Consider the following 26091-nt stretch of genomic DNA (forward strand, 5'->3'; position numbering starts at 1 on the left):
TTATTTATTTTTGACTGTGCTAGGTCTTCACTGCTGCCTGAGCTTTTCTCTAGTTGTGGTGAGAGGAGGCTACTTTCTAGGTGTGTGCATGGACTTCTCATTGTGGTGGCTTCTCTTGTAGAGAACAGGCTCTGGGGCACATGGGCTTCGGTAGTTGTAGCTCCAGGGTTCTAGAGCACAGCCTCAATAGTTGCGGCTCACAGGCTTAGTTGCTCTGTGTCATGTGGGAGAACCCATGTCACCTGCACTGGAAGGCATATTCTTTACCACTTAGCCAACAGGGAAGCCCTGCAAGGCCATTCTTTCTCCAAAGGCTCTAGGGAAGTCTCCTTCCTTGCCTCTTCTAGTTCCTTGGTGGCTGGCAATCCTTAGCATTCCTTGGCTTATTGCTGCATTGCTCCTATCCCTGCCTCTGTCTTCTTTTGGCTTTCTCCTCTGTGTCCATATTTCCCTGATCTTACACAGACCCATCCTAATCCAGTATGATCTCTTCTTCTGATTATATCTGCAAAGACTGTATTTCCAAATAAGATCATATCCATGGGTTCCAGGTGGACACTATTCAGTCCAGTACATCTCCCAACTCATTCTGTGAGGCTACTTAAGATCACAAAGTAATTTACATATATGCATGGGGAAAAAACAGTCTTCACCAAAATATTACATTGTTATCTCTGTGTGGTGATATTTGGAGTAATATTAATGTCCTTTATAATCTTGTGTATTTTTCAAAATTTCTATAATGGACATGTTTGGTTTGTCAGTTGTGGTCTGACTCTTTGCAACTCCATGGACTGTAGCCCGCTAGGCTCCTTCTGTCCATGGGATTTTCCAGGCAAGAATACTGGAGTGGGTTGCCATTTCCTTCTCCAAGTGATCTTCCTGATCCAGGGATCCAACCTGCGTCTCCTGTGTCTCCTGCATTGCAGGCAGAATTTTTACCTGTTGGATCATGGGGGATGTCCCTTTATATTGAGTATTATTTTTGTAATGAGGAAAACCAGTAAATGTTACTTTCATTGATTGCAAAAGAGTCTATCAGAAAAACGTAATTCTAAGCTGGTTGATCAACATATAACTCACAAATATGTCTGCATTTTATGAGGTTTTATATTGTAATAACTGATGCAAGCTGGAATCAAGATTGCCAGGAGAAATATCAATAACCTCAGATATACAGATGACACCACCCTTATGGCAGAAAGTGAAGAGGAACTGAAAAGCCTCTTGATGAAAGTGAAAGAGGAGAGTGAAAAAGTTGGCTTAAAGCTCAACATTCAGAAAACTAAGATCATGGCATCTGGTCCCATCACTTCATGGGAAGTAGATGGGGAAACAGTGGAAGCAGTTCAGACTTTACTTTTTTGGCCTCCAAAATCACTGCAGATGGTGATTGTAGCCATGAAATGAAAAGACGCCTACTCCTTGAAAGGAAAGTTATGACCAACCTAGATAGCATTACTTTGCCAACAAAGGTCCGTCTGGTCAAGGCTATGGTTTTTCCAGTTGTCATGTATGGATGTGAGAGTTGGACTGTGAAGAAAGCTGAGTGCCGAAAAATTGATGCTTTTGAACTGTGGTGTTGGAGAAGACTCTTGAGAGTCCCTTGGACTGCAAGGAGATCCAACCAGTCCATCCTAAAGGAGATCAGTCCTGGGTGTTCATTGGAAAGACTGATGCTGAAGCTGAAACTCCAGTACTTTGGCCACCTCATGTGAAGAGCTGATTCACTGGAAAAGATCGTGATGCTGGGAGGGATTGGGGGCAGGAGGAGGAGGGGACGACAGAGGATGAGATGGCTGGATGGCATCACCGACTCGATGGGCATGAGTTTGAGTAAACTCCGGGAGTTTGTGATGGACAGGGAGGCCTGGCGTGCTGCAATTCATGGGGTTGCAAAGAGTTGGACACAACTGAGTGACTGAACTGAACTGAACTGAACTGATGCCCTTAAAAAAGATATGGGTCTAAATGGCTGTGAAAAGAGTTGTTGAGCAATATCATGCCAAAAATGGGGAGGGGCTAACTCAATCTCAGAATCTTTGCTTCCTTTCTCTGAACTTGCAAATTTTTCTGAAGGTAGAGTTATTACTGTCATGTGGAAAAACAGATTTTAGATTATAGGACTTCTGATAAATATTTGATGACTTTCATATCATTCTACATTTTTCAGGTTACTTGTTGCTTTACTGCGTCTGCAGCCAAAGGATAAAGTGTTTCAGGGATCCAAAGAGATCTGAGATTCCTTAAGTGCTATCTGATAGTCTATTGTTATATAGCAAAGCCTAAGCCTTCCTCAACTCTCTTTTTTCCTTTTCTCTGTGTTCTTAGGTGCCGATATTAGACAATTCAAAACTCGTCAGACCTTTGACTTATACCTGGGAGATATAGTAGATGAAATACAGAGAAACAAGAAACCCGTGGTGGCAGCTATCCAAAAGGTGGCTTTAGGAGGGGGACTGGAGCTGGCCCTGGGCTGTCACTATAGAATTGCCCATGCAGAGGTAAGAGAGGCGATCCATACAGGAATTTACGTAGGGAGCTTTTCTTTAAAGCAAGCGTTAAATGTTGTCATAAGCATCAGGGGTGATCACTGTAAATGGTTAGCTTACTGGTTGACAACTCTCAGACATTTCTAGCACTGGTGTTCAGCTGTTATATACCAGTATAGTGGTACTTGTTGTTGAAATGTTGAATTATGTCCATTCTAGTTGATAAATAGCTGCTACCCTGACCTATGACTGACGCTTCACTAGCCCTTGGCCCTCCCTGTGAACCACTAGAGAACCACTGTACTCCTGTACAGTGCTATTGCACACATCAAATTTCACTAAGCCATGCTTATACAGTATGAAGTATTAAATATTTGGACTTAACTTCTGAGTGTGCATGTTTATTTAAATTTTCATTTCTTATATCAAACATTTCAGTTTTGTGGTCTCATAATTATTAGTACTTAAGAAGACAAGTTCCTATTGAAAACAGCACACAACTAGTAAATCCATTTATTTCTGAAAATAGATTTAATTTAGGTTATTAGACATATAGATTGAAGTTTGTGATGCCTGCCTTACAACAGTAATACTTTTATAAGTAATATATTTTCTGATAATAAAGATAACATTCATCATTGTAATAGACTGTAAAATACAAGAAAGTCATCTTTATATTAAGGTCACCATAAACTCACAGTTCAGAAATAACTGCTATTAACATTTTATCTTTTTTCATTCTGATTCTTTTCCTGTGTCACATTTTTTCTTACATTTATTTTTCTTTGCAACCTTTCTTTAAAAAAAAAAACTATGGAATTTTACTGTATTTCACTTATATTCTATTTTCTACTAATACCATATTTAAATTATTATTAGATACTTTTTATCCATTCTACCAGTGTCTACCATTTATTTACATTTAACATAATTACTGATTAGGAAGGACTTTGGCCATTTTCCTATTTGTTTTCTACATCTTATATTTCTTTTAATTCTTCAATTACTCCATTAATACTTTTCTTTGTATTAAATGGACAAGTTCTGGTACCCTTTTAATTCTCTTATTTTTTCTTTTATTGTATATTTTCTAGTTATTTTCTTAGTGGTGGTTGCCCTGGGGATTATAATTAGCATCTTAATTTGCAATAAACTAGTTCAGATTCATACCAACTTAGGTTCAATAGTATGCAAAAAATTTGCTCCCTTATAGTTCTGTTATACACTTGCTTTATATTGTTATTGTCACAAATTATATCATTATACATTGCATGCCCATAAGCATCAATATATTATTATCACTTAATATAACCTCAGTCCTGGGAGTGGCTTGCTGTTCCACTCGTTCCTGTTGCCAGGGACTGATAAGGAACAGAGGATTTATGAGAAACAGCATATAGGAATCCTCCTGTTAAACGTTCCCTGACATAGACATTTCATGAAAATGGAACCATATAATATATTGTGTCTGTTTTTTTCCACTCAGCATTATTTTTTTCATTGTAGCATGTCATTAGTATTTCATTCCTTCCATGACTGAATATTTCTTTTTATGGATATACCATATTTTCTTTATCCATTCATTACTTGATGGACATTTGGATTGTTTCTCCTTTCTTGGATTTGTAAATAATGATGCTATGAAAATTTTTGCACAAATGTTTTTTTGTGGGCATGTTTTCATTTCTTTTGGTTATGTATATAGGAGTGGAATAGCTGGGTTGTTGTTGTTCAGTTGCTAAGTTGTATCTGACTCTCTGTGACCCTATGGACTGCAGCACGCCAGGCTTCTCTGTCCTTCACTATCTCCCAGACTTTGCTCAAACTCATGTCCATTGAATTGGTGATGTCATCCAGCCTTCTCATCCTCTGTCACCCACTTCTCCTCCTGCCCTCAATCTTTCCCAGTATCAGGGTCTTTTCTAATAAGTTGGTTCTTCACATCAGTTGGCCAAAGTATTGAAGCCCCAACTTCAGCATCAGTTCTAATGAATATTTAGGATTGATTTCCTTTAGGATTGACTGGTTTGATCTCCTTGCTGCCCAAGAGACTCTCAAGAGTCTTCTCCAGCACCACAATTTGAAAGCATCAGTTCTTCAGAGCTCATCCTTCTTTATGGTCCAACTCTCACATCTGTATGTGACTACTGGAAAAACCACATCTTTGACTAGATGAACCTTTGTAGGCAAAGTGATGTCTCTGCTTTTTAATACACAATCTAGGTTTGTCATAGCTTTTCTTTCAAGGAGCAAGTGTCTTTTAATTTAATGGCTGAAGTCACCATCTGCAGTTATTTTGGAGCCCAAAGAGAATAAAATCTACCACTGTTTCTACTTTTTTCCCTATCTATTAGCCTTGAAGTGATGGGATCAGATACCATGATCTTATATAGCTGGGTAATATGGAAACTCTATGGTTAATCTTTGAGAAACTGCCAAATTGTTTTCCAAAGTGAATGTGGCATTTTACATTCCCACCAGCAATGTATGAGAGTTTTGTATTCTCCACACCCTCTCTAAAACTTGTTATTGTCTGTCTTTTTTTTTTTTATTACAGCCATCCTAGTGGTTATGAAGTGGTATCTTGTAGTTTTGATTTGTATTTCCCTGACAGCTAATGATATTGCACATCTTTTCATGTGTTTATTAGCCATTTGTATCTTTTTGGAGAAATGTCTGTTCAGATGCTTTGCCCATTTTAATTGGATCATTTATATTTTTATTATTGAGTTTTTAAAGTTCTTTATATAGTCCAGACATATGATTAGAAAATATTCTTTCCCAATTTTTGGATTTTTAAAAAAAATTTCTTGGCTGCTTGGCTCTTTCAGGGCTCCATAGAGCTGTTTCTGGAGATTATTATTTGGGTTGGCTGAGACAGGTCATAATAGAATCAGAGAAAAAAGTGTATAAGGAGCTGGGATGTATTTCAACATGAAGACTTAGTGATGGCACAGTTCTGTTTTTGCTATTATTAAAGGAGAGGGTATACACTGATTTCCTCTGTAGAAACTTTCACTGAATTCTGTGCAACAATGTTTTTGAGGGTGTGAGGAACCCAAGAGAATGCTTGCCTTGACTCTGAATGTATCATTTCATTCTAATGACCTTTATACCTTCAATCTTTGATAGGCTCAAGTTGGCTTCCCAGAAGTCACACTAGGAATCCTTCCTGGTGCAAGAGGAACCCAGCTTCTCCCCAGACTTATTGGAGTGCCTGATGCACTTGACTTGATTATCTCAGGTGAGTACTAACTCTGCCAATGGCAGCCTGGATCAATGTGAGGAAATGGACAAGGATTTAGAAACATTCTGGCTTGATAGTCTCCTACCCATTTAATGTTATGAGGATACTTTAACCTCTCTGATGTCCATTTTCTCATCTCTAAAATGGAAAGAATAGCTTTCCTGAGAGCTTCTCAAAAGTTACCATGAAGATCAAATATGTGTGCCTTCTAGATGAAAGTATATACAAAGCCCTAATCACGTTTAAGAGTCTACTCATAGACACTGCTTTTGCATAGGGTGCATTATATTCAGATCTTACTTAGAAATCATAATATAAAACAAGAATTAAAATTAGAATTTCCAAGGAAAGATTTCAAGTTTTAGTTTGGAAATGATTGAATTTTTCATTTCTCAGGTGTGAAGATATTAGCTTCAAATAGAAGTTGTAATCTTTCAATAGGGAATGTGAACAATGCAACACTCGAAAACATGTCTCCCACATTGCAGGTGGATTCTTTACCAGCTGAGCCACCAGGGAAGTCCAAGAATCCTGGGGTGGGTAGCCTACCCCGTCTCTAATGGATTTTCCCAACCCAGGCATCGAACCAGGGTCTCCTGCGTTGCAGGCAGATTCTTTACCAGCTGAGCCACCAAAGAAGCCCTTAGAAACCCTGCATTTACCAAATATTAAAAGACATAAAAGATATTTCCAGTTGAAGTAAGGTTGGAAGATAGCACATGCATCACTGTTTACTACAAACAGAAATAATATGAAACTTTGGGTCAATCACTTTACTTCTCTGTGCCTTAGTTTCCTCATAAATGTATATAACAGCAGTACCTACCATATGGTGGTATGATGAAGATCAGATGCATTAATGAATACAGTGTGCTTAGAACAGTCCTAGACATGGTAATACATGTTAGCTATATATTATTATTCCTATATCTGACTTTCTAGTAAAACAGGAGGTTGGTAACAAACATGTTGGTAACAGACTGTATCCCAGGGAATAGGCAATTAAAAGAGCACAAGCTTTAGAATTAAAGACCTGAGCTTGACACTAAATGCTGGAGAGGGTGTGGAGAAAAGGGAACCCTCTTACACTGTTGGTGGGAATGCAAACTAGTACAGCTGCTATGGAGAACAGTGTGGAGATTTCTTAAAAAACTGGAAATAGAACTGCCATATGACCCAGCAATCCCACTTCTGGGCATACACACCGAGGAAACCAGATCTGAAAGAGACACGTGCACCCCAATGTTCATCGCAGCACTGTTTATAATAGCCAGGACATGGAAGCAACCTAGATGCCCATCAGCAGATGAATGGATAAGGAAGCTGTGGTACATATACACTATGGAATATTACTCAGCCATTAAAAAGAATTCATTTGAATCAGTTCTAATGAGATGGATGAAACTGGAGCCTATTATACAGAGTGAAGTAAGCCAGAAAGATAAAGACCAATACAGTATACTAACACATATATATGGAATTTAGAAAGATGGTAATGATAAGCCTATATGCAAAACAGAAAAAGAGACACAGATGTACAGAACAGACTTTTGGTCTCTGTGGGATAAGGCGAGGGTGGGATGTTTTGAGAGAACAGCATGTATATTATCTATAGTGAAACAGATCATCAGCCCAGGTTGTATGCATGAGACAAGTGCTCAGGCCTGGTGCACTGGGAAGACCCAGAGGGATTGGGTGGAGAGGGAGGTGGGAGGGGGGGATCTGGATGGAGAACACATGTAAATCCATGGCTGATTCATGTCAATGTATGACAAAAACCACTACAATATTGTAAAGTAATTAGCCTCCAACTAATAAAAATAAATGGAAAAAAAAAAGAGAAAGCTGTGGTACATATACACAATGGAATATTACTCAGCCATTAAAAAGAATACATTTGAATCAGTTCTAATGAGATGGATAAAACTGGAGCCTATTATACAGAGTGAAGTAAGCCAGAAAGATAAACACCAATACAGTATACTAACACATATATATGGAATTTAGAAAGATGGTAACAATAACCCTATATGTGAGACAGAAAAAGAGACACAGATGTATAGAACAGACTTTTGGACTCTATGGGAGAAGGTGAGGGTGGGATGATCTGAGAGAACAGCATTGAAACATGTATATTATCAAGTGTGAAACAGATCCAGGTTGGATGCATGAGACAAGTGCTTGGGGCTGGTGCACTGGGATGACCCAGAGGGATGGGATGGGGAGGAAGGTGGGAGGGGGGATCTGGATGGAGAACACATGTAAATCCATGGCTGATTCATGTCAATGTATGGCAAAAACCACTACAATATTGTAAAGTAATTAGCCTCCAACTAATAAAAATACATGGGAAAAAAAAAAAAGACCTGAGCTTGAATCCCAGCTGTGGTACATATGAACATTATGCTTTGTACAAATTAATTTTTATTTACTCATGCAATAGCTGTTTAATTTTTTTCTCACGTGCTGGGCCTTGTTGCAGGCAGTGGACCTATAGCAGCAAATCAGACCTACCAAAACTCCTGCCCTTATAGAGATTATATATAGAAAACAGCAACAATAAGGATGATTATCATTATTATATTTCATCTGTTCAAAAATGCACAGTGGCATCCACATCTTTGAACTCAAGATGCCTCTTACATTCCTTGGAGTCATGGTTTGATTGGCAGTGTTTTTTCTCCCCTTGTTTCTGTGGGTCAGTAATTTTGGAACAGCTTAGTTGAGTTCTAGCTCAAGGGTTCTCTTGAGGTTGTAGCCAAGACACTGACTGGGGCCACAGTCATCTGAAAAGTTGAATGGGACTGGAGCATCTACTTCTGAGATGGCTCTGTCACATGAATGGCTGGTTCCTGTTGATGGTGGCAGAAGCTTCATTTTCTCTCCACGTGGGCCTCTCCCTAGAGTTTCCTGAATCTCCTCACAACATGGAAGCTGGTTTTCCTCTAGCATGACTGGTCCAAGAGGGAGCATGGCAAAGACTGCAGTGTCTTTTATGACCTAACTTTGGAGTCCCACGCCATCTTTTCTGAATTATCCTATTGATTATAAAAGTCTTTCCTACTCAGCTTGTGAGGCGAGCTTAACTACCCAGAGGTCAAACACGTGGCAGGTCACTTTGGTGACCAGCTGCCATGCTGTGTACTCGTACTAAATGCCATGGATACCTATTATGTAAGTAGTATATCTGATCGATTCGATGGAGACAAGTGCTGAGGAGAAAACATAAAGCAGAAAAGGGAAATGTGAAATGATAGGCTGGGGGGTGGGTAAAATTTTATAGGTAGGATAGCTAGGAAAGACTTTCCTACGAAATGAATGTGAGTGAAGACCTGAGGGATGGAGGAAGCTTGTTTTGCCAATATCTAGTGGAAGATATTTCACATGGAGAAAATAGCAAATACCAAGCCCTGAGGTAGGGCTTACTTGGAAATTTCAAAGAATAGCAAGAAGGTCAATGAAGCTAGAGTGAGGTGATAAGGGAAAGAGTAGTTGGGGGTGAAGTCACATCCTGTAAGGCCTTGAAGATTATAGAGAGAACTTTGACTTTTCTGCCAAATGAGGTAGAAAAGCATTGGAGTGTTTTAAGCAGAAGAGTAACATGCTGTCACTTATGTGTTTTACAAGATCACTCTGGCTGTTGAAAATATACTGATGGGAGGTTAGGGCAGAAATAGGAAGACTGACTAGAAGGCTGCTTTAATAATCCAAGGAAGCCATGATGGAAATGTAGACCTAAGTGGTAACAATGTAAATGGTGTGACACGGTCAAATTCTGGGTATATTTTGAGCCAACCGGGATTTTGTGACCTATCAAATGTAGAGCTGAGAGAGAGGAGAGAGAAGAATGATTCAAATGTCCTGAGCAGCTGGAAGGATAGTGCCACTACCAAGATTGGGATTTCTGCTGGTAGAACAGGTTGTAGGGAAGAATTGCAAGTGCTTAGTTTTGGACATGTTAAGTTTGACATCCAAGTGGAATTGTCAAGTAGACAGTTGGATAGACTGGCCTGGAATTTAGAAGCAAGATCGTCCAAACTCATCTTGGTATTCATTTTCTCATCAGTAAAACAACCACATAGTTGTTCTAAGGAATAATGAAATTACATGACATGCTTCTGGTAGAGTACCTGTCACCTAGGAGATATTTTATAAATGTTAACTGTGGTAGGCATAACCATGCCCCGCTCTAAGTTGTCCATGTCCTAATCCCTAGAACCTGTGAATATATTATCTTATGTTCAAAAAGGACCTTGCAAATGTGATTAAATTAATAGTCTTAAGATGTGAGATTATTCTGGATTTTCTAGTGGGCCCAGCTTATCTCAAGGGTCCTTAGAAGTGGAAGGAGAGAGGTCAGAGAGGAAAGAAGATGGTACAAATTGGCTTTGAAGATGGAAGAAGAGAAGAATAAATGTGGGCAGCCTTCAGAGACTAGAAAAGCCAAGGAAATGGATTCTCTCTCCAAGCCTCTGGAAGGAGCACAGTTTGCTGACCTATTTTAGATTACTGACATCTTGCTTCTGGAAAACATTTTTCCTGAGAAAGGATGCTAAAAAGAAAAAAAGTTGTTACTGGAAGTTGAAGATTCCCTACTGATGTTAATGGGGAAAAACACCAGCTTTGTAGGTACTGCCCTGTAGGAAATTGATATGTAAATAAATTTAGATTAAATTAATGAGTAAATAGCTAACCTTTTCTGTTCTTCTGAAAACCATGAGAGGTAATACTGGAAAAGTGGAGCAATTACAACAACTGCTGCTTCTCCACAATTTCCCTAAAATGCCATCTGAAATAACTGAATCTTCAGCAGTAACCACAAAAGATGTGCTTGGGCACATTCCAGTTCATCCCTGATGTTTTCCGTCCATTCAGAGGTGGAGAACTACAAGTGCCCTGTCCTTCCTTCTGCTGTCGCTTTCTAGGTCCCATCTCCCTTGTTCACTGAAGCGCACCCAGGGTACTGAGGGAGAAATTGCAAGCGATATCTTTATCCTGCCAGCCTTTCAGATTTAGTTGGTCCAGGTGGGTTTTCTCTGTATTCAAACAAGATGTTAAGGGCAAGTTTTAGTACCCAGGGCTCCCAGTCACCAGTAATACATATGAGCAAACATTATTTCATGACTAAGACAAACTAACAGACAAAAATTTTAACACTCAACCTAAAATCTATGAAAATATTATATGACATTAGAAAAATGAAACATAAATGTGAGTCTGTTGAAACAGATTAAAGAAAAGAAAAAGGTTATAAAATTCACAATATTCTGAATTAGAAAAGAAAATATATTATTTGTTAAATAAAAAACCTGTTTAAAATCAATATGTTAGCCAAAATAATTTTTGAAGCATTAGAAAAAGGATGCAATAGAACAGACTACTGAATCAGCAACTTGGAGGATAGATACCCACTTATAGAATTCAGAAGAATTTTTTTAAAAGATACATAAAATGTAAATGAAGGCAGCAGACATGGAAGGTCTGTAATAGAGGTCTCTGCTACGAATAATAAACGCTTCCAGAGCACAAAGCAAAAATAGGAGAAGCAATAATAAAAGGGGAAAATAGAAGAAACTCTTCAGATACATAAAAGAATCAAGATTATATTTTAGCAGGCACACCATTTTCCTGGAAGATCTGATGAAATATCAATGCCTTGTGTTTTGATAAAGATTTTAAACTTCCAGGAAATAGAATCCTGCAAGCTTCCAAAGGAAGGATAAAAACAAAATACAACAAAAGGTTACTCTCAAATAGCTAAAATCACTCCAGTCACAAGTAAATTCTAAATGTATGGAACATTCATATACTAAGATGCTATATGGTCTTTAAATGTGGTCCAAATCAGGAGTTGTTAAAGTGTGACCCACAGACTCCTAGGTGTACCTAAGACCATTGTGTGGGGTACAGGGGGTTGGAGAACAGGCAGTCCTTGAAGTCAGAACTGTTTTCATAATAATAAGATATTATTTGCATTTTCCACTCTCATTCTCTCACAAATATACAGTGGAATTTTCCAGAGGTTGTTTTATACCATGTGGTATCAAAACAGATTGAATGCAGAAGCAAAAATGAAAACCCAGCTATCTTCTATTAAGCCAGAAATTAAAGAAATTTAAAAAAATATAAAACAATGACACTTTTCCCACTAAATTTTTAGAATAGGATTATGTGCATAAAATTATTAATGTTTATATGTAATAGGTTTATTATGGTTATTTTAAAGTGATTTAATGAAGGCACATTTTTAAAGTTCTCAGTTATGATTTCTAATATAGTAAATATTGATAGAAATAGCCCACATAATCAAAGGTTCTTTAGAGTATTCCATAATTTTTAAGAGTACAAAGGGGTCCCAAGACTAAAAATTTTGAGAACTACTAATCAAAACACTTGTGCTTTGACACAGAAACTACAATACAGAACTATGCACTCGTGATCCAAATTAGAAAGTAATGTGAGTCTATATTATTACCAGTATATCATTAATAATGTATAATTTATACAGTTACTAATATATAATTTAGACTAAAGTCTAAAATGGCTTTTTTCCCCTTTAAATGAGGAGGTGTTATAAATTCTATAGCACTTGAAAGGGGAGTTAGGAAAACTAAATTTCTTGTCTTCAATAAAATAGATTAGAAATTGCTTTAATTTACAATGGTAGGATAACTGCAATTTTAAGAATTTGAACTAAAAAAAAAAAAAAAAAGAATGTGAACTGTTCTAAGTCCCTAATGCAGAATTCACAAGAGAATGCTTACAGTCAACACAACATACTACAGAAATTCAAAGCACACAAGAGGGTTCATTCTGTAAAGGGCAAAATAGAAAGGAAGCAGAGAAGCATAAAATTTGGTGGGAATTCATAACAGTGTGAAATGAGTCTGTGAATTCTAAGGTTTATGTTGATAGAAATTAAAGCATTTGGAGGAATACTGAGGAACTGTGTGTTCCTGCTTTCAGTATTAAGCCTGAAAGGCAAGGATATCTTGAAGGAAATCAGGAAGGAACCTGGCTTCTTTGACAAAAAGCAAAAAAGTGGTCTAGGATTCACTTTTTTTCAAAACACTGCTGCTTATAGAAATATCACTATTTTTAACATGATAGAGAGAAGAGGTAAAAGCAGTCAGAATATGATGGATTTTGATTTGCACAGAAAAGGTCACAATGAGTGAGAAGAATGCTAACATTAGAATCATATATCTGTTTTTTTAAGTAGTCTCTATAATTTTAGGGGGACTTTAAAATGGTATCTGGCAAGGGTTCTGTGTAGAAATTTTTTCTGAAGGTTGGAAAAGAAGCCACAAAGGAAACTGGAAAAAAAAATTGAGATTACCTGGCTTGGAGAAGTCTCAACTTCAAGTTGCCCCAGTCTCTTTGTAGTAGATCAAGGTTTGGCTCTCATTAGATTGAACAGTGGTTATTGTCTATACTCAGAGCAGCATAAGAAAGAACAAGTTCAAATCTCAGCATGAGCATTTGGGTTGGATATACAGAGCTGTCTCTTCAGGTCCTTGAAACAGAATAAAAGCACCTGAAATCTCATTGACTCCGTACAAACAGTAGCAGTACTCCCAACTTTTGTGAAATCCAGGTCAGAAGAAATCATTACAGCTGAAGGAATTTTCAGTCCATCCTGTGGGCATCTCTTGTCTCCACTGTTCAGTTGCCCGAAGATCCTTTTAGTAGCCACGTTTTCACATTCCATTCTGTGTCCCTTTGGGCCCCTTAATGTGGGGAGTCTGATTCACTCAAACCTCACTTAAGTGGTTTTATACCTGGGAGACTTCACCCTTGAAGCCACTTACCCACCGCTCACTGTCCTCCTCACCCCAAGAGGAGATCTGGAGGCCGGCCTTCAGAGGAATTTCCAGCAGACTGCCGAAATATTGCTGTTACAGAGTGTAAGCCCTGCCAAAAATCACTGAATTGTCTATCTGATCAAGAAAACCCATTGATAGCTCCCTGAAGCACTAATAAGAACCAGGAATGAAGGGTTTGTCTCGGAGATGGCATCCACCAACATTCTGGAAGAGCAGCGAAGACTATGGAGGAGTTGTGCCTGCAAGACTGATTTGGTGCTTGCTCTTCAGAAGCCCAAGGTGGCACTAGTGGTAAAGAACCCACCTGCCAATGCAGGAGACACAACAGATGCAAGTTCAATTCCTGGGTTGGGAAGATCCTCTGGAGAAGAACATGGTAACCCACTCTGGTATTCTTGCCTAGAGAATTCCATGGACAGAAGAGCCTGGCCTACAGCCTACAGTCCATGGGGTCACAAAGAGTTGGATACGACTGAAGCAAGTTAGCACGCATAAACACCTCAGAAGCCCAGATGATGCTGGCAAGCGAGCTGTGTGTCAACTGTCTCTCCTTCTGCCCTTGTGTTGAGGAATGCTTATATTCCTTAACCTCCTACTTCAGAATATGCAGGTCTAATTACATGTTTATACCCGTTGAAGAACTTGAGAGTGATGCTAACCCTCATCAAACTTCTGTAAGTCCCTAGAGCTTCCAATCTATTATCATGCCAGAGGCAGCGAGTGCCACCTATGAACAGTAGGTGCTCCTGGCACCACCTGATGGTGGCCAGTAAGTGTCACCACATGCAAAATGAGATTTGAGCTGTTGTTTACTTCAGCTAAAAACCACCAATTAAGCCCTCCATTTGTCCAGTTTGGGATTATGGGCCACACTCTGGTGCCAGATCTGAAGAAACAATTGTCTGATCATCTCTACTTCCTTTTTAGCTTCCTTTTTAGTTCCAAAGTTCACACATTAGCAATTTCACAAACTAAGGAAGGAGTTGAGATGCTGGGTAGCCAAAAAATGCAAAGGTCCACCCTATTTTCCTGTGACATATTGAATGTATCTTATATAATATCAACTTAATAATGCTTTCCTACTGTCAATCCAACTATATTTATGTTTGAGGACTCTTCATAATCAGTGGCAACATTTGGTATATGTTAGTATAAGAATAGGTAGTACTACTGCTCTTTTCTTACTACCTCTATTATTTTTTATCTGTATTATTATGAAGACTCAATCCTCTTATATATTATATAGAGATTTATAATTTATAAAGTGCTTCTATGGAGATTTAAAGAATATAAGGAAACTTTTATTTTCACTTAATACTCATAATTACTCAGGTAAGCATAATTATTGTCATTTACCAACGAAGAAATTGTGGTTCTAGTATAGCTCACACAAATAGTATAGGTAGAGTTGGAGCTTGAATCCAAGTTTTCTGATTACCTCTGCAGTAATTTTCCACTGTGACAATCAGTGTAGTGCTTATTTATCTTGTAATAGATGTTTATATCTAGGACAAGTGAACTTCATACTAGAGAGAGTGACGCTTTTGCTTTAACTTTACATTGTTCTGTTTCATTTTGTTTTCTTTTAGGAAGACATATTTCAGCAAATGAAGCACTTAAGCTGGGTATTCTTGATAAAATTGTGAACTCAGACCCAATCGAAGAAGCAATCAAATTTTCCCAGAGAATTGCAGGTAAGAAGATAATAATAAAACTAGCACAAGGTTGGAAACAAGTTAAATGTCCATCTTAATACAGTACTCCTTAAATATTTTATGGCATGTCCAAACAGGATATGATACAGATTTAAAATGAATGAGAGGGCCTCCTTGGTGGTTCAGTGGTAAAGAATCTGTCTGCCAATGCAGGAGACATGGATTTGATCCCTGGTCCAGGAAGATCCCACATGCCATGGCACAGGGCAACTAAGCCTATATACAAAATATATATATGTATGTATATATAGTGGAGAAATCACTTCAGAAAGAATGAAGAGATGGAGCCAAAGCAAAAACAACACCCAGTTGTGGATGTGACTGGTGATGGAGGCAAGGTCTGATGCTGTAAAGAGCAATATTGCATAGGGACCTGGAATGTTAGGTCCATGTATCAAGGCAAATTGGAAGTGGTTAAACAGGAGATTGCAAGAGTGAACGTCGACATTTTAGGAATCAACGAACTAAAGTGGACTGGAATGGGTGAATTTAACTCAGATGACCATTATATCTACTACTGTGGGCAAGAATCCCTTAGAAGAAATGGAGAAGCCATCATAGTCAACAAAAGAGTCTGAAATGCAGTGCTTGGATGCAATCTCAAAAATGACAGAATGATCTCTGTTCATTTCCAAGGCAAACCATTCAATATCACGGTAATCCAAGTCTATGCCCTGACCAGTAATGCTGAAGAAGCTGAAGTTGAACGGTTCTATAAAGACCTACAAGACCTTCTAGAACTAACACCCAAAAAAGATGTCCTTTTCATTATAGGGGACTGGAATGTACAAGTAGGAAGTCAAGAAACACCTGGAGTAACAGGCAAATTTGGCCTTGGAGTACAGAGTGAAGCAGGACAAAGGCTAATAGAGTTCTGCCAAGAGAATGCACCAGTCATTGCAAACATCCTCTTCCAACAACACAGGAGAAGACTCTCCACATGGACATCACCAGATGGTCAACACCAAAATCAGACTGATTATATTCTTTGCATCCAAAGATGGAGAAGCTCTATATAGTCAGCAAAAATAAGACTGGGAGCTAACTGTGGCTCATATCATGAATTCCTTATTGCCAAATTCAGACTTAAATTGAAGAAAGTAGGGAAAACCATTAGACCATTCAGGTATGACCTAAATCAAATCCCTAACAATAGTACAGTGGAAGTGAGAAATAGATTTAAGGGTCTAGATCTGATAGAGTGCCTGATGAATTATGAAAGGAGGTTCCTGTACAGGAGACAGGGAGCAAGATCATCCCCAAGAAAAAGAAATGCAAAAAAGCAAAATTGCTCTCTGAGGAGGCCTTACAAATAGCTGTGAAAACAAGAGAAGCCAAAAGCAAAGGAGAAAAGGAAAGATATACCCATTTAAATGCGGAGTTCCAAAGAATAGCAAGGAGAGATAGGAAAGCCTTCCTCAGTGATCAGTGCAAAGAAATAGAGGAAAACAATAGAGTGGGAAAGACTAGAGATCTCTTCAAGAAAATTAGAGGTAACAAAGGAACATTTCATGCAAAGATGGGCTCAATAAAGGACAGAAATGGTATGGACCTAACAGAAGCAGAGGATATTAAGAAGAGGTGGCAAGAATACACAGAAGAACTGTACAAAAAAGATCTTAATGACCCAGATAATCATGATGGTGTGATCACTCACCTAGAGCCAGACATCCTAGAATGTGAAGTCAAGTGGGCCTTAGGAGGTATCACTATGAACAAAGCTAGTGGAGGTGATGGAGTTCCAGTTGAGCTATTTCAAATCCTAAAAGATGATGCTGTGAAAGTGCTACACTCAATATGCCAGCAAATATGGAAAACTCAGCAGTGGCCACAGGAATGGAAAAGGTCCGTTTTCATTCCAATCCCTAAGAAAGGCAATCCCAAAGAATGCTCAAACTACTGCACAATTGCACCCATCTCACACGCTAGCAAAGTAATGCTCAAAATTCTCCAAGCCAGGCTTCAGCAATACGTGAACTGTGAACTTCCAGATGTTCAAGCTGGTTTAAGAAAAGGCAGAGGAACCAGAGATCAAATTGCCAACATCCACTGGATCATCAAAATAGCAAGAGAGTTCCAGAAGAACATCTATTTCTGCTTTCTTGACTCTGCCAAAGCCTTTGACTGTGTGGATCACAATAAACTGGAAAATTCTGAAGGAGATGGGAATACCAGACCACCTGACCTGCCTCTTGAGAAATCTGTATGCAGGTCAAGAAGCAAGAGTTAGAACTGGACATGGAACAACAGACTGGTTCCAAATTGGGAACGGAGAACGTCAAGGCTGTATATTGTCACCCTGCTTGTTTAACTTATGTGCAGAGTACATCATGAGAAACGCTGGGCTGGATGAAGCACAAGCTGGAATCAAGATTGCCGGGAGAAATATCAATAACCTCAGATATGAAGATGACACCACCCTTATGGCAGAAATTGAAGAGGAACTAAAGAGCCTCTTGATGAAAGTGAAAGAGGAGAGTGAAAAAGTTGCCTTAAAGCTGAACATTCAGAAAACTAAGATCATGGCATCCGGTTGCATCACTTCATGGCAAATAGATGGAGAAACAGTGGAAACAGTGGCAAACTTTATTTTTGGGGGCTCCAAAATCACTGCAGATGGTGACTGCACCCATGAAAGAAAAAGATGCTTACTCCTTGAAAGGAAAGTTATGACCAACCTAGATAGCATATTAAAAAGCAGAGACATTACTTTGCCAACAAAGGTCCATCTGGTCAAGGCTATGGTTTTTCCAGTGGTCATGTATGGATGTGAGAGTTGGACTATAAAGAAAGCTGAATGGTGAAGAATTGATGCTTTTGAACTGTGGTGTTGGAGAAAACTCTTGAGAGTCCCTTGGACTGCAAGGAGATCCAACCAGTCCATCCTAAAGGAAATCAGTCCTGAATGTTCATTGGAAGGGTTGATGTCAAAGCTGAAATTTCAATACTTTGGCCACCTGATGCAAAGAACTGACTCACTGGAAAAGACCCTGATGCTGGGAAAGATTGAAGGCAGGAGGAGAAGGGGACAACAGAGGATGAGATGGTTGGATGGCATCACTGACTCAATGGACATGAGTTTGAGTAAACTCCAGGAGTTGATGATGGACAAGGAGGCCTGGCATGCTGCAGTCCATGGGGTTGTAAAGAGTCGGACACGACTGAGTGACTGAATTGAACTGAACAGATATGTATGTACTTCTTGGTGGCTCAGACGGTAAAGCCTCTGCCTACAATGTGGGAGACTCGGGCTCAATCCCTGGGTCGGTAAGATCCTCTGGAGAAGAATATGGCAATCCACTCCAGCACTCTTGCCTGGAAAATCCCGTGGATGGAGGAGCCTGGTAGGCTATAGTCCATGGGGTTGCAAAGAGTCGGACACAACTGAGCAACTAAACTTATACTTGTGTATATAAAAATAAAAAATAAAATGAATGAGAAACTGTATGTATTGACATGGTATGACTGCCACAGTATATATTGTATTGTTAAATGAAAAAAGAATTGTGTGTACTGGCACAAAGACAGAAACATAGATCAATGGAACAAAATAGAAAGCCCAGAGATAAATCCATGCCCCTATGGACACCTTATCTTTGACAAAGGAGGCAAGAATATACTATGGAGAAAAGACAATCTCTTTAACAGGTGGTGCTGGGAAAACTGGTCAGCCACTTGTAAAAGAATGAAACTAGAACACTTTGTAACACCATACACAAAAATAAACTCAAAATGGATTGAAGATCTAAATGTAAGACCAGAAACTATAAAACTCCTAGAGGAAAACAGGCAAAACACTCTCTGACGTAAATCGTAGCAGGATCCTCTATGAACCTCCTCCCAGAGTAATGGAAATAAAAGCAAAAATAAACAAATGGGTCCTAATTAAACTTAAAAGCTTTTGCACAACAAAGGAAACTATAAGCAAGGTGAAAAGACAGCCTTCAGAATGGGAGAAAAATAATAGCAAATGAGGCAACTGACAAAGAATCTCAAAAATATACAAGCAAAAATATACAAACAATTCCTGCAGCTCAATTCCAGAAAAATAAGCAACCTAATAAAAAAATGGGCCAAATAACTGAACAGACATTTCTCCAAAGAAGACATACAGATGGCTAACAAACACATGAAAAGATGCTCAATATTACTCATTATCAGAGAAATGCAAATCAAACCACAATGAGGTAATATCTCATGCCGGTCAGAATGGCTGCTATCAAAAAGTCTACAAACAATAAATGCTGGAGAGGATGCTGAGAAAAAGGAACCCTCTTACATTGTTGGTGGGAATACAAATTAGTACAGCCACTATGGAGAACAGTGTGGAGATTCCTTAAAAAACTGGAAATAAAACTGCCATATGACCCAGCAATCCCACTGCTGGGCATACACACCGAGGAAAGCAGATCTGAAAGAGACACGTGTACCCCAATGTTCATTGCAGCACTGTTTACAATAGCCAGGACATGGAAGCAACCTAGATGTCCATCGGCAGATGAATGGATAAGAAAGCTGTGGTACATATACACAGTGGAATATTACTCAGCTATTAAAAAGAATGCATTTGAATCAGTTCTAATGAGGTGGATGAAACTGGAGCCTATTATACAGAGCAAAGTAAGTCAGAAAGAAAAACACCAATACAATATATTAACCCATATATATGGAATACAGAAAGATGGTAACAATGACCCTATATGCGAGACAGCAAAAGAGACACAGATGTAAAGAACAGACTTTTTGACTCTGTGGGAGAATGCGAGGGTGGGATGGTTTGAGAGAATACCATTGAAACATGTATATTATCATATGTGAAACAGATCGCCAGTCCAGGTTCGATGCATGAGACAGGGTGCTCAGGGCTGGTGCACTGGGATGACCCTGAGATGGGGTGCGGAGGGAGATGGGAGGGGGATTCAGGATGGGGAACGCAGGTACACCCATGGCTGATTCATGTGAATGTATGGCAAAAACCACCACAATATTGTAAAGTAATTAGCCTCCAATTAAAGTAAAATAAAAAAGAATCATGTGTACAGTAGTTCAACATTTGTGTAACAAAAAAAGGGGGAATGAATGTCTATATAGGGAGAAGGTATGTTTATGACTGTTTATGTATAGGATACTTCTGTAAGGATTCACAAGAAAAGATTGACGGTTGCCTCTGAGAATGGGGCTAGCTAGCCAGCAGAAGCAGTCAGGGGAGATGTCTCTTTTTATTCTTCTGTACCTTTTGAATTTTTATTGAATGAGTATATGTTCTATTAATAAGTACAATTAAAATTTAAGAAGAACAAAGCAGGACTTCCCTTGGTGGTCCAATGGTTAAGACTCGGTTTGCAATTCAGGTTCTCATCGGAGAGAGTAGGGGAGCCAAGATCCCACATGCCTTGTGGTATGGCCAAAACATTTAAAAAGGAAAAAAAAAAAATAAGAAAAGCCATGCAAGCAAACATGTCAGCAATTAGAAAACAGGCTGTATAATTTGCTACAATAAAGCCATGTTTCTGACTCAGTGAGCTATGCTTTCTCTCTCTCACTGGTTTCTCACTTTATGGACTTATGACATTCCTAGATTTTTTTTTTCTTTCTTTAAAAAAATGTTTCTTTTCAGTTTATGGAGGTTGGCAGCAAGATGGAGAGGGTTAAAGAGAATCAGAAAAAATAATTGGAAGGAATGTTGGGCTAGAGGCAGAGCAGAGTGTTCATCTCCCCAGTTGGTGGTAGGTAATGGCTCAGTGTCATTCAAAGGCTTCTTTGAAAAAGTCATTCTTTTGTCCACCCTGGCAGGGACCGAACACTTCCCTGAAATAATCTTTCTTTTTGTGGCTCTAACCACTTACTGTTTCATTTCAATAGTGAAAGCTTAAACTGGAGAGGCCAGGGACTGTGAGGAGAAAATACTGGTGACTCTAAAGAGAGTTAGCAAGGCTTTGCCCAAAGGGGAATAAATTTCCTGCTGTCTTTCTCTTCTTTCCAGATAATCTTCACCACAGTTTCATCACTGATTTTGTTGTGCCTCCTGAGAGCACTTATTGTTTTGTTGGAAGTCAATTGGCCTACAGGAAAGGCTGTTTGCATTTGGGGGTCCCTAAATTGTTTTTGGTTTGGGGTTTAAGATAGACCCATGTCTATCATTTTTCACCTGTGGTTTTAGTTTGTTAAGGACATGATTTCAACAGGAAGTTCTTTACTTTGACTTCTGGAAATTCAGATTTGAGAGTTAAGTTACTTCAAGAGATAGATGGGGATCATGGTCTGGTACATTTATAAAATAATCTTATAATTAATAAAATCATTTATTTTAAAATGAATAAAATCATAATCATTTATATCTTATAATTAATAAAAATTTTAAAATTAATTTTAAATAAAAATTTTAACATTGAAGTATTATTTTTTTTAATGTATAAAATGGCCTACTCAATCTCAGTAATATTACAGTTTGTCCACTTGGTGGCATCCAAATATTGAGGAGGAATCATTTGCTTTAAAATTTGGTAATTTACCTGTTAATAGTAGGGGAATGGTTATGGGCTTTGGACAATTGTGTATCTTAAATTATAATCATCGAAACTTGGTAGAAATGTGAAATTGTGATATAAAAGTGTCTAAATACAAAATTATATATGTGCCGTGTAGTCAGTCATGTCCAACTCTTTGCGACCTCATGGACTGTAGCCCACCAGGCTCCTCTGTCCATGGGGATTCTCCAGGCAAGAATACTGGAGTGGGTTGCCATGCCCTCCTCCAGGGGATCTTCCCAATCCAGGGATCAAACCCAGGTCTCTTGCACTGTAGGCAGATTCTTTATCTGAGCTACCAGGGAAGCCCAAAAATACTGGAGTGGATAGCCTAACCCTTCTCCAGAGGATCTTCCCGATTCTATACTTAGAACTACATAGTGTTTTGTGGATGCTGACAAAAATTTAAAGAAAATACACAAAAATGGAAATAACTTGTCCCCCCCTCCCAAATTTCTTAAATGATTTTTGCTTTGGTTTTGATTTTTCCAGCTTGAGGTGTAATTTACATACAGTAAAAGTCACCCAGTTTAAACGTAGCAATTTGATGAATTTTTGTAGTAATGTACAGTTCTGTGGCCCTGCTACAATCAAGATATGGTTCAGTCACTCTAAAAAGTATGCTTCTGCCTCTTTTAAGTAGATTCCTTCCCCTGAACCTTGGCCATAGGTGACCATTGGCTTGTTTTCTGTTACTATAGTCTTGTTTTTTAGAACTACATATAGCATGTGATCTTTTGTGTCTGGTTTCTCTCACTTAGCATGATGTTTTTGAGGTTCATGATGTTCTTTAACTTAAAAATATTAGTAAAGCAGTCTGAAAGGCACGGTTGAAAAACATACATGTGTGGTTGCACAACTTGTGATTATACTAAAAACTCCTGAATTATAAACTTTGAAATGGTGACTTTTATTGTATGTGAACTAAATCTCAACTTTAAAAAGTACATGTAAAATTTTTGAGTTCTGTTTCTCCGTTGTAAAAATATTTCATTAATTCAACCTATTCTCACCCCCATCATTACCCACACCCGCACTGCTGAAATGTTGACCTACAAAAAGAACAAAAGGAAAGAGTTAAGAACATTTATTTATATATGATTCGTGTTGATGTATGTCAGAAACTAACACAATATTGTAATGCAATTATCCTCCAATTAAAAAAAATTTTTAGAGCTATAGTAATAAAATATGAGCTGCCGTCTATGGGGTCTCACAGAGTCAGGCACAACTGAAGCAACTTAGCAGCAGCAGCAGCTGCAAAAAAATAAGAGACAGAGAGAGAGAGAGAGAATACTTATTTAGTTTCCACATGCAATAGACAAGTTGAGAAGGAAGGAAATTTCCAGTGGTCAGTGTTGCAGTTGGAGCCAGTTTAGAAAAAAATTGCAGTTTTGGAGCCAATTATGGGTGGGAGGGGATTGTAGGAGGTTAACATATATATCTAAAACTATGATTTGGGCAGAAGCTGCAAGTATCTCTATAAACTTAACACATCCTAGAGAGCTGACTGTGGAAGTTAATTAGCTTCATGCATCTTAACACTGTTGTTACACGAGGCCTCCCTGATGACTGCAGTGCAATGGATTTAGCAGAGCAGTTCAGTTGCTTGGCCAAACCAGATTGCTTTGGCTAAACTGAGGAGGGGAGGGTCCTGTCAAATGTGGCTTATTTGCATTTGGCCAGCAGCCTGCTTGTTCCCAAATGGAGTAAGAACCCCTGTTCCCACGAGTGTGATTCTGGCATGAAGCTGAAAGTGTGTGCTCTTAGCTGAAGATGAGCACGGGGACATCCAAGAGAGAGCCTCAGCTCAGGAACCCAGTGCTCTGTTTTTGTCCCTCCAGCAAACCCTGATCCTATTACTGTGTCTGCCCTGGGCTGTGGTAGGCATTTTTAGCAATTCTTATTCTGCTCAAAGACCTTGATCTGTTTGTCCATTTGATTTTGTGACTTAAAAAAAATCTTAGTGGTTTCATCTGTCTTTCTCTTCCATTTTATCTTTTGCTCTTTGTAATTTATTTCTACTCTCTGTGAACATTTGCATAAACATGTTTCACAGAAGCAAATTGATACTGCCTTACCTATGAAGCCTAAAGTGAAGTTGCTCAGTCATGTCCAACTCTTTGTGACCCCATGGACTAGTGTAGCCCACCAGGCTCCTCCACCCATGGGATTCTCCAGGCAAGAATACTGTAGTGGGTTGCCATTTCCTTCTCCAGGGGATCTTCCTGACCCAGGGATCGAACCCAGGTCTCCCGCATTGCAGGCAGATGCTTTAACCTCTGAGCCACAAGGGAAGTACCAATATTTGTTTTTATTTATTTCTTTGACTGTGTTGGGTCTTAGTTGCAGCGTGTGGGATCTACTTCCCTGACCAGGGATCAAACCCCAGGCCCCCTGCATTGGGAGCATGGAGCCTTAGTCACTGGACCACCAGGGAAGTCTAAGCACATATCTAAATTGGGCTTCTTTTTTATGTACCCCAGTTCTTTGGGGACCCCCTCAAGCCCAGAAAAAGTGCAGTTTTTCTGTCCTTTGCAGAGCTTCTATGAGAGAGAGTCTGTTTATCAGAGTTAGAGAGAATCCTGTATGTCTTAGGAAACTATTTTTGTAAACTGCACACTGTACATTGTCTCTCTTTATCCTAGAGAGAGAAAATCTCTTCTTGTCAGCTTACTAGAAAGGAAAAAGGGAAAATAATCATCTCCTTTTCGTCCTTGAGGCATATGATTCACTTATTTTTTAAATGAAAACTTCTGCCTTAGAAAACTTCAAAGAATTAAGAAAAAAATATGAATAGGTCAGGGAAAGAATTCAATTATAAGCATACGTGAATCATTAATTAGCTCCTCTCTTTCCCATTTTCCTGGGGAGCTAGTGCTGGTTCTGAGCTGCACACACTTGCCTCTCTTATTATGTAGGTACAGCTGAGTGACTTTAAAACTAACGTGTGTCTAAGGAATACACTTTGAAAACACCATACCCGTAGACCCAGAGGGGAAATTCTGAATACTTTTGTAGGAATAAAATGAAGTTGTAAAATTATAGCATCCTTCAATTACAGCCACAGAACAGAAAGGATAGGAAATTGAGCAGGGAAAACCCTCCTAACGGTTGTGCCCTGATCCAACACTCTCCAATAGATATGCTTAGTTTGGTCTGGACAAGTGCTGTGGGGGATCCCAAAATGCCTGTCTGCAGTCTCAGAGGTTCTGAGTGTCCCTGAGATACTAGGAGTGTGCCAATTGGCTAAAATTACTGCACACCATTAAGTGTTTTTCTTCTTCCTTTTTTTCCTTTCTCTTCTTGCTTCAATCTCTGTCAGGTCAAAGTAGCCAGGAGCTGCAGATGACTTCTGATATGGTGGCTGATAAATGCTCTGCTCTTGGACCTCCAAAAGGCTATACCTCAAAAGCAACTATTGAATTTTTTTTCTTTTTATTTAACTGTACCAGGTCTTAGCTGTGGCATGTGGGATCTTCAGTTGTGGCATGTGGGATCTTCAGTTGTGGCATGTGGGATTTAGTTCCCTGACCAAGTATCAAACCTGGGCCCCCCTCTAAGCATAGAGTCTTAGCCATTGTACCACCAGGGAAGTCCCAAAATCACCTATTGAATTTTTAAAAAAATACTCATGTCCAGACCCCACCCTTTAAGAATCTTAACTGAGGCTGGGGCCGCGGAGGGAAAAAGCGCGCCGTACCCGCGGAGATTGCGCCCAAGCCTCTGGCTGCCTGGGCCGCTCGACGCGGAGGGAAAAGGCGCGCCGCAGCCGGGGAGAGTGCGCTCAAGCCTCTGGCTGCCTGAACCGCTCAGGCTGGGGAAGGCACAAAACGCCGGCGCAACCGAATCTGCGCTTTTGTGGAGTACCCGAAAACTGGAACCGCACTCAACGCAGGGCCCGCTCCATATAGAGCAGCTGGGAGCCTGAGCAGTGTAGACGGCGAAAGCACTGACACCCGTGAGCGGGGCAAACCCAGTGTGGCTGGAACACGGTGAGCGCTATCCACACAGAGCGGTGTCTGTCTGCAGCGCCCCGCCCTCCCCGTAGCAGGACTGAACTGAACTAGAGAACCGAAATAAGAGATCACCTCCGCCCGCCTGTGTCAGGGCGGAAATTAGATACCAAAGAGACGGCAAACAGAAGCCAAATAAACAAAGGGAACCGCTTCAGAAAGGACCGGTGCAACAGATAAAAATCCCTGAAGGTAACACCGGCTACACCGGAAGGGGCCTACAGTTATCGAGAAGTGTAAGCTGGAAAGAGGAGCTATCTGAAATTGA

General features: G+C 39.4%; 1 protein-coding gene across 1 annotated transcript in view; it reads left to right on the forward strand.

Annotated features, from left to right (window-relative positions):
* EHHADH (enoyl-CoA hydratase and 3-hydroxyacyl CoA dehydrogenase) overlaps positions 1-26091 on the forward strand; it is a 59899-nt gene that overhangs the window by 17119 nt on the left and 16689 nt on the right. The window contains exons 3-5 of the mRNA XM_020870669.2: positions 2332-2504; positions 5625-5736; positions 15155-15259. Of these exons, the coding sequence (XP_020726328.2) occupies positions 2332-2504; positions 5625-5736; positions 15155-15259 (390 nt within the window). The remainder of the gene's footprint in view (positions 1-2331; positions 2505-5624; positions 5737-15154; positions 15260-26091) is intronic.

The sequence above is a fragment of the Odocoileus virginianus genome, chromosome 4 (assembly GCF_023699985.2).
Source record: "Odocoileus virginianus isolate 20LAN1187 ecotype Illinois chromosome 4, Ovbor_1.2, whole genome shotgun sequence".
NCBI lineage: Eukaryota > Metazoa > Chordata > Mammalia > Artiodactyla > Cervidae > Odocoileus > Odocoileus virginianus.